Source organism: Enhydra lutris, unplaced genomic scaffold (assembly GCF_002288905.1).
Source record: "Enhydra lutris kenyoni isolate GAN:26980312 unplaced genomic scaffold, ASM228890v2 scaffoldscaffold29, whole genome shotgun sequence".
Lineage (NCBI taxonomy): Eukaryota > Metazoa > Chordata > Mammalia > Carnivora > Mustelidae > Enhydra > Enhydra lutris.
The window spans coordinates 1408155-1424191 of record NW_019154113.1 but is presented as its reverse complement, the minus strand read 5'-3'; the positions used below and the strand labels follow the sequence as shown (position 1 = coordinate 1424191).

Here is a 16037-nt window from a genome sequence, read left to right as displayed (position 1 = left end):
ATTCAATGAACCAGCTCCTAGTTTCATTGATTTGTTCTACTGTTCTTTTGGTTTCTATTTCATTGATTTCTGCTCTGATATTCATTATTTTTCTCCTGCTGTATTTAGGCCTTCTTTGCTGTTCTTTCTCCAGCAACTTTAGGTGTAGGGTTGGGTTGTGTACTTGAGACCTTTCTTGTTTCTTGAGAAAGGCTTGTATTGCTGTATGCTTTCCTCTCAGGACCGCCTTTGCTGTGTTCCAAAGATTTTGAACATTTATGTTTTTTTTTTCCACTTGTTTCCATGAATATTTTTCAGTTCTTCTTTAATTTCCTGGTTGACTCATTCATTCTATAGTAGGATGATCTTTAGCCTCCATGTATTTGAGTTCTTTCCAACTTTCCTCTTGTGATTGAGTTCTAGTTTCAGATCATTGTGGTCTGAAAATATGCAGGGAATGATCCCAGTCTTTTGGTATTGGTTGAGACCTGATTTGTGACCCAGGATGTGATCTGTTCTGGAGAATGTTCCATGTGCACTAGAGAAGGTGTATTCTGTTGCTTTGGGATGGAATGCTCTGAATACTTCTGTGATCCATCTGGTCCAGTGTGTCATTTAAAGCCTTTATTTCCTTGTTGATCTTTTGCTTAGATCATCTGTCCATTTCAGTAAGGGGCCTGTTAATGTCTCCTACTATTAATGTATTGTTGTCGTGTTTGTTTGATTTTGTTATTAATTGGTTTATATAATTGCTTCCATGTTAGGGGCATGGATATTTAAAATTTTTAGATCTTGTTGCTGGACAGACTCTTTAAGTATGATATAGTGTCCTTCCTCATCTCTTATTATAATCTTTGGCTTAAAGTCTAATTTATCTGATAAAAGGATTGCCATTCCAGCTTCATTTTAATGTCTGTTAACACGGTGAATTGTTTTCCACCCCATCGTTTTAAATCTGGAAGTGTTTTTGGGTCTAAAATGAGTTTCTTATAAACAGCATATCTATGGGTCTTGGTTTTTTTTTATCCATTTGATACTCTGTGTCTTTTGAATGGGGCATTTAGCCCATTTACATTCAGGGTAACTATTGAAAGATATGAATTTAGTGTCATTGTATTGCCTGTAAGGTGACTCTTACTGTATATTGTCTCTGTTCCTTTCTGGTCTGTTACTTTTTAGGTCTTCTTTGCTTAGAAGACCCCTTTCAATATTTCCTGTAGGGCTGGTTTAGTGTTTGCAAATTCTTTTAATTTGTGTTTATCCTGGAAACTTTTTATCTCTCCTTCTATTTTCAGTGACAACCTAGCTGGATATAGTATTCTTGGCTGCATATTATTCTCATTTAGTGCTCTGTATATATCATGCCAGTCCTTTCTGGCCTTCCAGGTCTCTGTGGATAGGTCTGCTGCCAGCCTAATATTTCTAAGATTGTATGTTACAGACCTCTTGTCCCAATCTGCTTTCAGGATTTTCTCTTTGTCACTGAGACTTGTAAGTTTTACTATTAGATGATGGAGTGTGGATTTTGAGGGGGGTTCTCTGTGCCTCCTGGATTTTGATGCTTGTTCCTATTGCCATATTAGGGAAATTCTCTGCTATAATTTGCTCCAATACACCCTCCTTCTGCTGCTCTCTCTCTCTCTCTTTCTCTTTCTCTTCTTCTGAGATCCCAGTTATTCCAATATTATTTTGTCTTATGGTATTGTAAAGTTTTATAGGCAAGATAAACATGAGACCAGGCAAGGTAGGCACAAGGCAAGATTTATTAAAGGCACTCTCCAGCGAAGTTTCAGGGCTCAAGAGAAGGGGAGCCAAAAAAGTCACGTGGGGAGGAGGCGGGCACCCTCGGGCGAGGTTCCGCGACTCTGGAAAGCAGAGTCGGGGAAGTCACGCTGGGAGGGAGGCAGCGGGGGTCTTTTATCGGGCCAAGGCAAGGCATGGGCTCACATCTGTATATGGTAGGGTATTTGGTGATCGGAGGGTATGGGGGGGACATCCTGATACCTCTGTTTCCTGCATAGGTATCAGGTTACCTATGGAGATGTGACCTGGGCATACATCCTTTTGGCGGGAGGGTCAAGGGTTGAGGAAGGTGGGAAGGGGGCTGGAAGATGACGGCCCCGGCGGTCATTTCTATTATTCCTCCTGCATTCCTGGGCCGTCGCCCCAATAGGTATCACTTATCTTTTGAAGTCTCCCCTTATGGTCCAGTAGTTGTTTGTCTCTCTTTTGCCTAGCTTCTTTATTCTCCAGCATTTGGTTTTCTATAACACTAATTCTATCTTCTGCCTCATATATCTGAGCAGTAAGAGCCTCCATTTTTTATTATACTTCATTAATAGCTTTTTTGATATCAACTTTGTTAGACTTTAGTTCTTTTATCTCTCCAGAAAGGACTCTTATTTCTCCAGAAAGGGTTTCTCTAATATCTTCCATGCTTTTTTAGAGCCCAGCTAGCACCTTGATAATCATCATTCTGAACTCTAGTTCTGACATATTGCTAATGTCCATATTGATTAGATCCCTAGCTGTTGTTACCGCCTCTAGTTCTTCTTCTTCTAATTCTTTTTTTTTTTTTGTGGTGAATTTTTCTGCCTTGTCATTTTATCCAGATAAGAATAGAAGAATGAGAGAATGAAATACTAAGAACGGTGGCAAAGACCCCAGAAAAATAAGATGCTAACCAAATCGAAGAGACACAAAACCAGGGGGAGAAGAAAGGGGGCAAAATGAAAAAATAAAAAATAAATAAAATTATATATATATTAGACTGGTGAATAGAACAGAGCCACCCACTTAATTTTGGGTGTATTTTGGTCTCTTAGAAGAAACTACCTCCCAAAATTTTAAAGAAAGAAAAATTTAAATATATATGAAAATAAGGGTAAACACGATGAAGGGATGGAATATGACTATACAGACAAAAATTTAAAAAAAGATTCTAAAAAAGGAATTAATAAGTTATTTGGAAAAAGAAAAAAGGAGGAGAAAATGTGATCAGATTGGAGACTAGAACAAATCTGTGCACTAGATTTAGGGTATATTTTGATCTATTAGAGAATATATCCAGATTTTTAAGAAAAAAAATCTATACGTATACAAAAAATAAGGTTAAATACAATGAAGGGATAAAATATGACTATACCAATGAAAACTTAAAAAGTTTTTTAAAAAAAGGTATTAATAAGATAAAATAGTTAAAAATGTTAAAATAGGAAAGAAGAAAAGTTAAAAAAATAGTACAAGAAAAAAATAAAATTTAAAAAATTTATCTTTGAACGACAAAAGGATCACGGGGGAAAGCCATGAATTCTATGTATTGCTTTCCCCTAGCTCTGGAGTTCCATAGTTCTCACTGATGGGCAAGCTTGGTCTTGGCTGGATGTTCTTGCTGATCCGGGGGAGGGGCCTCTTGCAGTGATTCTCAGATGTCTTTGCCTGAGGCGGAATTGCACTGCCCTTGATATTGCCAGGGGCCAGGCTAAGTAATCTGCTCGGGTTCACTCTAGGTAGGTTTTGTTCCCTGAACGCTTTCCATACAGCTTTGGAGGATGAGAATGAATATGGCAGCCTCCCAATCTCCTCTCCAGAGGAGCAAAGAGCTCAGGGCCCCACTCCTCAGTGTGCTCTCAGAGAAAAGCAGTTAATCCCTCCTGTCTCCCTGGTCTCCGGCCATCCAGCACTGTGCTCATCCAGACTGTGACGTGCATTTCTATATCCAGTTTGGAGTCTCCAAATCCAGCAGATTCCTGCAGCATGCTCCCGTGTCGCTTCTCCCAGAGGAGGAAGGAGGGGGGTCTCTGGATCTGCCACTTGTGGGGTCCCCACTCGAAGAACAGTGGCCCAACTCTGCCTCAGACCACAGTTTAAGGTAATCCTGAGCTGAGAGCCCACTGCTCAGCTCCATCTCTGCAGCCGGCTTCATCACTCTGATACCTAGGAACTCTGCCACTCTCAGGCACCCCTGGTCTTTCTGTGACCCCATGGGTCCTGAGACCACACTGTCCCTCCAAGGGCTCCACCTTCCGCTTAGCCTCTGGAATGACATCCCTCAGTGGAGCAGACTTCTAAAAGTTCCAATTTTGTGCTCCGCTGCTCTCTCACTTCCTGGGAGCCGGCCCCTTTCCCCGTGGTCTATGTTTCTGTCGCTTTGGATTCACTTCTCCACATGTCCTACTTTCCAGATAGTGGTCGATTTTCTGTTCCAAGAATTGCTGCTCTTCTTCTCTTCTATCTCCTGTTGAGTTTGTAGGTGTTCAGAATAGTCTGATAACTAGGTAGCTGAACTCCTGGGACCTGATGATATTTCAGTCTGCTACTCCTCCACCCTCTTGCTTTCTTCTATATCCTGATCACTCTTCTTGAAGTCAAACAATGCAGCCCTGAGTCTTGACCCAGTGATTGACAGAAAGGATGTTGCTTCTCTGTGCTCCAGTCTCCTCTTGTAAATAGGAATAGTTGTCATGCTAGCATTCCTGGATCATGGCCAGCGAGGTGTACACATGACTTGAAACAAACAAGATGGTCAGGGTATATGCCTACAGGACACATGCAGCTAAGATCATGAGTCAGGTAGGGGGAGATTGCTGGGGAGGTAGCCAAGAGCTCTCACATGGTGCCATCAGAAGAGGCTGAGCTTTGACCAACCAAGCACTCCCACTCCCTGCCTTACCTCCCTGTTCTGCCCCTCATTTCAGCAGGCTGAGGAGATGGGTATTTTCTTCCCATGCCCACCTTCATTCTGGGAGCCCTGTGACCCTCATTAGCATGGTTCTGATAGTGAGAGTGACAGGCTAAGCGATAATGAGTCACCAACCCAGAGAAGCATCCCAGGGTAAGATGAGATCCTAGTAAGGAAATCACAGGTGTTGGGTATGAATGGGCTCATCACCAGGACAAAGGAGGAAAAAGAATGGCGCCCTGGGCCAGTGGCTACAGAGATGGAGCAGTCTGGAGAAAACACAGTTTGGTTGATGCCCAGGGATTCCTACAAACCAGCTTCACCAAGACTGGCCCTCTGGGGGTCACCAACCACCCACATCAATTAGAAATATCAGTGGGGTGGCTTTCTATCCTAAATGCCCCCCAGGTGATTCTCCAGCACATTATACATTGAAAAATCTTCATTCTCAGAGGCTCATGGCTGTAAAGTGACATTACTCTCCCAGCTATTCCCTCTCATCTGACTTCAGATGGTCCCAGAAGTGGGACTGCCTTTCCAGATACTTACCTGTCTTCTCCAGAGGATGGAGGGATCTCTGGAACATGCTCTGTGATCCACTACCACTTGGCTGCAATTCCCAAATCTCAACAGCTTTGAAAATTAAAGGACTTTTGTCTCCCTTGATGTTGTTTTTGTAACTCTGCATCAGACTCATGGAGTTTAAAAATCAAACTGAAATAGATATGCAGTGAAGGCATTTATTTTTCTGACTTAGTATCAGTATGCATGTTTTGCTACAGAAATAATGATATGTTTGATTATGGGAGTTGCCTTGGTCCCAGCTGGAAGTGTTGTATCAGATACCTTTCTAAGTCTGAGAAGGTCTGAGCTCCAGAGTACAGGTGGTCCCAGTCCCAGGGAGACTGGATACAGGATGGGGCCTTTGCTCGGGTCTGCTCTGATTATGGCACATTTATAGGAGCTGCTGAGTCCAAATGGGCTAGCTCAGCAACCCTGGCTTGGTGGTGCTCTTTGTATAGCAGCTGCCTGTGGGATCCTTACTTACCAGTCTTTATAGAGCTAGTGGACTCCAGGTAGGGCTGGGGTATGTGGTACTGGACAAGGGACCTCAGACATGGGCCTTCCTCTGGCAGAGGTCACTCAAGAACCAATTTAAGGCCTGGCCCCAAGGAGATGCACCTGTGCTGGCGTGTTCAGGACTATTTCTTGAGTCCTCATCTGCACACTTGTCCTGATTTAGTGTTTGACCACCAAGGCCGAGTGTTTGCATTTTTCGGTTGTGACATCGGGAGCACTATTCCTGCATGAGAATACCGACTCCAGTTCAAAAACAGCCCCCCATTAGAAGGTTCTGAGAGGTTCCCCAGCAGCTGCACAAAATTGTTTCATGGAAATAAATATTCTCCTTTTTTCCAGCTTAGTTCGTATTCCAGTTGAAATAAGTGAATTTATTTTTCCCAAGTGTCCTTTCAGTGGAGAACTTTGAAAGCAGAACAGTCACTCATTTGGCTAGAAAAACTCCATCTGCTGTGGGAGGGAAAGGCTTGGGGGCATGCAGTGGACCAGAATTAACTTTACTGCTACCGTCTGAATGTAATCATGGTGACAGCAGAATCTTAAATGTGATTTTTTTGTGCTGATATTCATGGTCATTTTGGAAGAGATTATTTAATTCCCAGTTTCCTTATATTTTGTAGATAACAATTCAATTATGTAAATAAGGATCTGGATGTCGTTTTGGCTCTGAATGTATCTAATAATCTTGTAGAAGAAATATAAGTAGGCAGGGAAGCAAAGTGCTGCTAATGTCATTGTATCCGTGTGTCAGTCTTGGACAGATCACTATTTACAATGGAATATGTCAGAATATCCGGGTGTGAAGACTGTCCGTTTCCCAGATGGCCTGATTTGGAAGCCAGACATTCTTCTCTATAACAGGTAAGCACGCTGGACAAAAGGAAAAATGATTTTATTCTTGCATACATGTAATAACCAAGCATGTTTACATATTTTATAGAAACACCGGATACATTATCTGTATTGAGATCATTGCTGCCCATGATGCTTTGTGAATGCCCAGGCCTTTGAGAAGCCTTCTGTCCCACTCTCCCATGTTCTCTGCTGTGGCATGCAGGCTTGTATTACTTACTACTCTCCCTATGATGACCATGTCTCTAGGACTGTGCATGATAGATACATACATACTTTTGTACATATTGGCACTGAGGCATTTTTGCATGTGGAAGTACCTTTGCACCTGAATGGCAGCATTATGGTCACAGCATAAGTTGCTGGCCAATGGCGTGCATGACTGGAATCTACTATTTGGACCCAGGTCCTCATTGGGTGCATTCCCCAACGTGCATTGGGAGAGTCCTACTGTGTGTAGCTGGGTGCATGAGATTGTCATCTCTAGCTGTGCTTGGAAGCTTGTGATACAGGTCGAGTGACAGAAGGCACATAACAGTCATATTCTAATAGTCCTCCTGCTCCTGAGGTCAGGAAATGAGGGATTCATTAGTAATCCAGGACATTCTGATTTGTAGACCAGATGCCCAAAAGGCAAGTATTCAGGCAGAGTAAATTTCTAGAAGCACAAAATTTTGGGCTAAACTACATAATCAAAATAGGGATCCAGAACATCTCTTTCCAGTAAGGGGTAGAATATGATAATGAACTTAATGTAAAAGAAAGATGTTTCCTAGTGGTAACTGCTGCCTTTGGTCCTACCTGGAAAAGAAGGAAGCCCCATGCCTTCCTGACTTAGGAAACCGTGTGACCATTGGCCCTTGCCTTTGATTTCCACGGAGTGATTCTGGGACCAGCTGACATGTTTGTCCTATATTGACTGCTTCTAGGAGGCTGGATGATTCTTATCTTACATCAGCTATTAATTTAATTTGTGAAGATTACATTTCATTTGAATTATTGGGCCTGTTTCTAGAAGAATATTATCCCTTCCTGATTTGCTGCCAGTCTTCAGCTCCTTAAATTAGTTCCAATACCTGAGTTTTGCAACATGTCTAAAGTCAGAGTACGTGGTCCCCTATGGAGTAGGTGAAGCACATGAAATCCTATGGCTCATCTTTTGGGTCATCAGTGTTCCAGGACTGCCATAAGAAAATATCACGGACTGAGTGACCAGAACAACAAGAATTTGTTTTCTCACAGAAATGTATTTTCCTTTTTTTTTTTTTTTTTTTTAAGATTTATTTAACAGAGAGAGAGATTACAAGCAGGCAGAGAGGCAGGCAGAGAGAGAGGGGGAAGCAGACTCTCCGCTGAGGAGAGAGCCCGACATGGGGCTTGATCCCAGGACCCTGAGACCATGACTGAGCTGAAGGCAGAGGCCTTAACCCACTGAGCTACCCAGGTGCCCCCCAGAAATGTATTTTCTTTTGGAGCCTGGAAGCCCAAGATTATGGTGTCAGCAGGTTTCCTTCTTCTGAGGCTCCTCTCCTGTAACTTGTAGATGTCCATCTTCTCCTTCTGTCTTCATATGGTCCTCCCTCTGTGCATGTCTGTGCTCTGTGATCTCTTGTGAGGACAACTATCATACTGGATTAGGGCCCACTCTAATGACCTCATTTTAACTTAGCTTCCTCTTTAAAGACTGTCCAAATACAGTCATGTACTGAGGTACTTCAGCATAGGACCTAGGACTTCAGTGTGTGAATTTGAAGGAAACACAATTCAGCCCCTAACAGGGGCACTGCAGTTGACTCCTTAAGGACAACGAGTCAGGACTGGAGAAGTCTGGGTTGGAATCTTAGCTGTAATGTTTACTGTGTGTACAACTGTGAAGTCTCAGACTCCTCCTTTGCAGCACAGGGGAGATGCCAGCTTCACAGAATTTGGAAAGGATCACTCTGTGGATGTACCTAGCATGCCCGGTGTGGTACTTGGCAAAGACTGAATGGCAGTGCATTTACAGAGATGGTAATGAGGATTTCCGCTTAGAGTAAGAGGGTATGGCAATGAAGAAGGAAATGTCTGTAAAGGTTTTGCATTGTGCCTAACTTAGTTCTTTTTCATTTGAAGTTAAGAATAAATATTACAATGTGGTAGAATCTTTTCTTTTTATAAAGATTTTTATTTATTTATTTGACAGAGAGATTGCAAGTAGGCAGAGAGGCAGACAGAGAGAGAGGAGGAAGCAGGCTCGCCACTGAGCAAGGAGCCCGATTTGGGACTTGATCCCAGGGCCCTGAGATTGTGACCTGAGCTGAAGGCAGAGGCTTAACCCATTGAGCCACCCAGGTGCCCCGGTAGAATCTTAATAAGGCCATAGAGATGGTTCTTATGGTTTATATGGAGGGCCTCAAACCCTAATAAATAAAATGTTTGATGATTCTAATGTGCTGGATAATGAAGAGTTACCAAGAATTCTATATAAACTGAATTTCAAGGAGCAAAGGAATAGTCTCCACCTGCCGTCACCAGGGAGCAGGCCCTGAGAAATAATGCTGCCCCCCATGTCTGACTCAACCAATGGCCCCAGAAACCCTTTCCTCTCAGTTTCCCCTTGAGCTCTAAATAACTTTTTTTTTTTTTTTTTTTTTCCTTCTTTCCCCCCCTCCCTGCTGGCCACATTCATTATTTCCTCTCATAGAATCTGTGGAGGCTGCCTCCTCTTCAGCTTCAGTTTTTCTGAGAAATGGGAGGCAGAGCATCCTTTCTGAAGTAATTGTTAAATATATGGCTTGCATGTCCACACAAACATGTTGTAGCATAAGCAGGTTACAGAATATATTTTAAGCCTGTCATAGACACAGTGTCATTTATCCCTTGCTGTTTGACAGACTACCCTGAACTTGGTGTCTTAAAAAATTGTGTGCATGTTACTTCTCACCAGGCTGTAGACTGACTGGACCCATGTGGTTGCCTGTCTCTGCATGTGAGATGTTGGCAGGAAGTAGGGGGCTGGGGCTCAGACAGGCTGGAATGTGGAGGGCCGCAGCCCCATGGCGGGCAGGGATGGCAGCTGCATTTGGGAGTTCAGCTGGGGCTGTCACCTCTGCCACCTCAGTTTCCTTTAAAAGTCTTTTCCACTTGGTATGGGCATCCCCCAGTGGGATGCTCAAAGAGGAAGGAAGTGAGGGCCACGAGGCTCTGTAGGGACTGATCATAAGAACCCCAGAATAGCCCCTTCACTACACCCTGTTGGGCAGAGTAGTCAGGGGCTCAGCTTGGATCAGGGGAGCAGAAGTCAACCTCACCTCTCCAGGGCACACAGGGAGGGAAGGAAAGGAAGACAAAGGTATGCTGTGCTCTGTGGAAGGGAAGTGGTGAAGCATGAATTCGATGGTTGTGGGGGGAGGGGATGAAGGACCAAAACAGACATGTGTAATGAAGGAGGACTCAGTTAAGTGCACCCTGGAGGGATCTGTAGAAGGGAGAAGAGTGCACAGGGAGGCAGGCAGAGAGAGCTTCCAAACATCCTCTCATCCCCTGACTCCATTCACTGGCTTACCTCTGCTGTCTGGACAGAAGTCACAAGGCCTGGCCAGCAGAGGGGAGTGGCCCAGCCCATCCCCTCCAGCTGCCTCTTAACAAGTGCTGCTCCCTAGCTAGAAGTTTGTCTTCTAGCTCCTTGGTGTGTCTGGACTCTCCCACTACAGGACATCTCTGTGAGCTCCCCTTTTGACATGGTCACCCTTCTGTCCTCCCGCGGGCCTCAGCTTGATGCCCTATCCCACTGAGTCCCTGGTGTGTCTCTCTGTCATGCTCTGTCACAGAAAGAGGTCCTGCCGCCCATAGCACATGGGGTCTGCCATCTTTCAGAGGTCTAGAGGGTGGTTAATAAATATTTGTGCACAGGCAGGATGGAAGGAGGAAGGGAGGATGCAGGAATTAAGAGGAGGGAGGGAAGATGATGGATCCATGTGATGTGGGTGCTGTTAAGAACAGCAGGGAAAGAAGAAAAAGAAATCGTATGGGCAAGCTGGAAAATACGAACCTGTGACGGAGCCAAAAAATTGACACAGGAAGTAGCAAAAACAGGCTTGAATTTAATAGGATCCTGACCTTCTGATATTCTGTTATTAGGGATTTTGAGAGATGTTGAGCTTAATACTTTCTGCCAGCTTCCAGGCACTCCAAATGGTATGTTCCCTCAGTAGGCTGGTGAGATGGTTCATTAACATGTTGTGTTTGCAGGGGGAGCTCTTCCTTAAGGAGGGGGGCACACCATCATTTCTGTGTAAGCCATGGTTTTGAAAGGAGCATTGATTCAGGTTAGGGGAAGCATTGCAAACATGTCCATCACATTTCTTGCTCTATTCTGGTTTGAGAATGGAGTCCAAGTGTGAGCCACGAATGGTTTTTGGGATAGAATACATTTTCTATGCTTTGAAGAGGCTGGGTCACTGCAAAACAGCCATCTCTGCATCATTTCTGGGACGGGATGCTTTATTTCCCTGATGGATGGAGAACGAGTTACAGTGTGGCCAGCCAGCTGGCCGGCTTGCTCCGAGGAGAGGATGGGTGCTGATAAAAGCATCCCTGCCGGATGCTGATCCCAGTAGTTTCTCGGTTGCTTTATTCTGCTTTACTTTAAGCCTGCAGTTCAAGGATTTTTCTGAACACAGCCTTGCTCAAAGTGAGTAGCAATTGTGGATAGCTTTAACTGATTTTCACATTTGGATGGAATGAAAGGCGTCCCTTATCAGCAGTCGGCTCATAGAAGAAAGCCTGAACCGCCGGAACACCTTGGCTTGCCCTGCACTGTGCAACCACAGGCAACTGCCTCAGCCTCTCTGGGCTTCTCCATTCCTGAGCTGCTCAATCAGTTATAATAGTGGAATCTTTGTTGATGAATGTATTTGAAGGTGTTTTTGTTGGCTCTGTATTTTTAGGACAGCATGATGTGTCAACCATCCCTTTCTTACCGCCTGTGCAAAACTGCATTTGCACGTCTGCAGGCTCATGTCTGGCTCTGAGACTACAGTCCCCTGGCTATAACCTTCTTTCTGTCACGTATTCCCATAACCCTGTACCTGATGGCAGAGCCTAGGGAAAGAGTGATGTGTGCAGAACAAGCCTGGATGCAGTGTATTCCAGCCTATGAGGGCCAGTAATTGTGTGCTAATCAGTGAGTCACCCATGAAATAGAGTTTATTTCCTTTCCAAGTGTCTTTTGTTCCCCCCAGAAGTCAATCTATGACAAGTATTTCAGCACATGGTTTATTTGGGAGAAGCAAGACAGGGAAGGAAGGAAGCCAATGTAAGATGAATTAAAAAGCAAGCTACTGCTCTGGGCAGTGGGGCCCATTCTCGCTGGAAACCTCTGGGGTATTTATCTGCCAGCTGCCCTCTGCCTGTCATAGGTTGACCGCTGCTTCCAGGAATGTCACCTCCCTGACACCACCTCTGCTTGCCTGCCCCGTGCAGAGACCAAGTGTGAGTTGGTCCTCAAGCCTCAAGCCGGACTGCTGATGCCTCCAATAGGCAGATGTCAGGGCCTTGGGCCTGGGAAGGACAGCTGTCAGCCTGGTCAGCTGCAGTGCAGATGAGTTGCACACTCAACGTTTCAGTCGTTGTCTCCTTGGCCTGATTGAAGTTCCAGTCCAGTTCCCCTCCTGTTGGGGAAGACAGCAGTGATGCAAGTAGGAGGGAGAACACCATAAGGACTAGGCGGGTTTCTCAGCCAAAGCAGAGAGGAGACAGGCAGGTAGCAGAGGTAACAGAGAAGAGCCAGGACCTATATCCTTGCGAGTGACCATAGCCCCTCTGTGGCCTTCATGTGTTATCATGGTTTCACATGAGCCTACATATGCAAAGGGATCTTAGAGAGCGAATCTCTTATTCAGTGTTGTCACTGTTAATGCCTCATGGAAAAGGTTAATGAGTTGGTGCTCAACAGCCCATGTGCAGTCGTGGCTGGTTGTGGGGGGTGGGGCTGGGGGCAGGAGGCCATCACCGAAAGGACATCAGTAGCGGCTCTTGGATGCAGCAGGACTCTCCAGTTGAACAAAGGTAATTTTGCAACTTTAGACCTCCCAGGGAAGGAGGTTTTAAGGATGTGCTGTTACAGCATTATCTGCTTTATCAAACATTCAGACCTACTCTGGAGGGAGGCTGTTCCTAAGAAGGTATAGCAGGAAGAGATCGGAGCAGTCACCTGTTTTCAAGAAGTGAGTGGAACCAGCCGATCTGTGTGTGCATTTCCAAAACTGTCCTCTGAACTGTCTGCCCACCTCCCCTTTCTTACCCCTGTGCCTTTGATGTTTGTTTTTAATTTGTTCGTTCACTGAACCAATATTTAGTGAAGGCTTATGTGCTGTTATCACACACTGTCTAGGATCTGAGGACACAGCAGCAGTCAAGCCAGACAGAAATCCCTGCTCTCTAGAGAAATGGAGAGAGAGAGAAGAGGGGAGCACACACACCAGATTATAGGGGCTCCAAGAACAAGAAAGCAGGGAGAGCAGATAGGGAGTGGTAGAGCCATGGGTAGGATGTGAGGTCAACAGAAGGTCCGGAGGAGGTGGGGTAACAAGTCATGTGGTATCAGGGAGATGAACGTTCTTGATCGAAAGAATAAGGCCTATCAGGAAAGGTTATGAAAAGCCTTGCAATGTGAAAGCAAAACGGACAAGAGAAGGATAACCAGGTGGCCTACGGCATGCTGTGTGTGGTCACACGCACCTTCTAGGTTGGCAGAAACTATCTCAAACTCTGTCATGGTCTTTGAAATACTTTCCAACTCTGTACATTCTAGGAAACTGAGAGTAATGCATTTAAATGACTGCAGTGCATAGAGAAGCAAATGGATTTTGTCTGCTGGGCTGATTTCTCCGTTAACAGATCTGATCCCCACTCTTGATTGCCTTTGTATGTGTCTACTTTCTGGATGCTCCTTAGAATTGGTATTTGATACCTTGCTTCTTCCCTAATTAATTAATGACTTAAGTAAAAAATTTGACACATGTTCACTTTGTATTTTGTGCAAGTGTCATGCTTTTATCTTTGAGAGAATTTACCTGTTTTGATCACCCTCAGATAGGAACATGTCATCTGCGTCTGTCTGGGAACATGAGGGAGAGTGTAACTGGAGTGCATGGGTGGAGAAGGTCAGAGACATGATGGGATGTGGTCCAAGTGTTGGAGGGCTTGGCTTTTATCATGAGTGAGATGGGAGAGGCTCTCATCCTTTTTGTAGAATTTAATTTCTTTCTTTCTCTGAGTCGTTGTCAAAATACTTATTCATATTCTCCTTCTGACTCCTCCTTCTGCTACCAGATGATTCCCATCCCATGGTTATTTTGTCCAAAAGTTACCTGTTCTCTGCTTGTACACTGCTCCCAGCCGATGGTAGGGGATGTGTTTTGCTTCTGTTTCCTCTAGCTTTTTGGTCATGCTGAGTGGGCGAGGGCACATGAACACATGCCGTCATTCAGCCACTGTTAGCCCAGATACTTGTCTGCTTCAAGCTGACTCAGAGGCCAGCCTGTCTGCACTGGACATCACAGACTGTCCCTGCTGGACCTTTAGCACCTCTGCCTGGTCCTACTCTTTCTGCAAAGGGCTAGATGACTTCAAAGTCAGTCTTTAGCATCCACATTTCTCAGGACAGGAAACTGGCACCCAGAGAGCTTTAGTCACTTGCCCAGAGTGACCCAGCAGTGTGTACCCAACGCCAGGGTCTGATGTACCTCAGGCTGGCCTGCCTCTGGTCAGGCCAGAGATCCTTTATTTTTCTACAAGTTAGACAAAACAAAATAATTCCTCTCTCCCTCCCTCTGAGTTGACTCTACTTTAAGACCTTCAACTGGGCCTCTCTTTTGTCTTTCATTCTGGAAAGGTGAGTCTGTCTTTTCCCACTTTCAGAGCATCTAACATCCAACTTTTCTTTCACTAAATCCCTTGCCAGCCAGAGTGGGATGACAAAATGCAAACCACTGTGCAAGGGTTTGAGCAGAATTTCAAACAGAGGGCCAGGTGCTGCAGCGGGAAGGGTTTGCTAGGGAGGGCTTTGCATCCAGATGGCCCAGGCAAACGGTCTTTCTGCCTTTGGCACAGGGCCAGTCCACTGAGCGCCCACCCCCTCCCTGCACCCTGAGGGCCTGTGAGACTGAGTCCAAGAGCATGGCTTTTTGAGATGAGCTTATTGATCTTGGTGACATTGGACACAGAGCCAACATGGTTGTAAGGGTCTGTGTAATAAATATGTGAGACAGGGATTCGATTCAGTCATCATCATGAGCTGCCTGAGGGAGGGGCGGGGCAGGTAGCACAGTGGTGGTGGGCAAGATCAGCCCTTGCCTGCCCTCCTCAGACTGCTCTGGGGGTCCCTGCAAATTTCCACTGCCCTCTGCCCAGGGCTGTGCTCAAGGCTGCCTGCATGGAGCCACACATAGGGGTTTGTGAGTCACAGGAAGAGATGTATGGGAGAGAAACTGGTCTTCCCCAGCAAGCCCTCACAACCTCCTCTACGGAGTGTGAGGCCCTAGCTGATTGTGCCCCATGGAGTGTATCAGAGCATGTGGAAACCTGGAGGAACCGAGACTTTACTTGTCTGATGTGACTGATGCTATCAGTTCAGCTCTGGAGGATTTTCTGAGGACCTACTATGTGTGAGATTCTGTGCTTCTAAAAGGACACACATTCAGTGACCTGAATGCACTTGTAATCAGGAAAAAAATCATTTTACCCTAGGTGGTCTCATCTGATTTGATCTCATCAAATTACTATCCCCAGTTCAGCTGTTTCTGAGATTAAACAGCCTGTTCACACAGAACCCCAGCCTTGACTCCAAACCCTTTTGCTTTTTGCAATGATTGACACCTTCTTCCTGGGTATGACAAAGGCTCAACGGATCATCTTTCAGAGGAGACATGATGTATCAGGGATCTGGCATCTTAGAAGGATCTGGAAGACCTAAAGCCTCATCCAGAGGCAGGAGGGGAGTACTTGTCTGTGGGAGGGTGGCTGTACCAGATCTGTCTACCTGGGAGCCTGGGACAGGCCTGAGTTCAGTTTTCTGTCCTGGCACAGCTATTAATAATGCCTCATTTCACTTCTAAGAGTAACTCAGTTTAGAAAATAATTTAAGTGGTTGCCTCACTTTGGGACAGTGTCTATCTGCTTAGAGAGAACAGTTAGATTAAGACATGGGAGCCAAGATATATGGCATTTCCATGAGAAAATATGAATTAGGCCATGGCGTGCAGAGGGCTCTTGATGTGGTGGGAGTCAAACTTGGAAGGAAGCAAATGTTGCAGGCATTTGCTTTTAATGCAAAGGAGGGGATGAAGATAAGATAGTAAGGTCAGGATGAACTACAATGAGGAATTCAGATCAGTCTGGCCAGGCTTCTCCTCTGGGACTGTCCCTGCCTTGGCCACTGTGGACCATGGAGGAACTTGCTGTT

At 45.2% G+C, this 16037-nt stretch overlaps 1 protein-coding gene across 1 annotated transcript in view; it reads left to right on the top strand.

Annotated features, from left to right (window-relative positions):
- The window catches only part of LOC111152691 (cholinergic receptor nicotinic alpha 7 subunit), a 110753-nt gene that overhangs the window by 55689 nt on the left and 39027 nt on the right, over positions 1-16037 (top strand). The window contains 1 exon segment of the mRNA XM_022511263.1: positions 6492-6601. Coding sequence (XP_022366971.1) covers positions 6492-6601 — 110 coding nt within the window.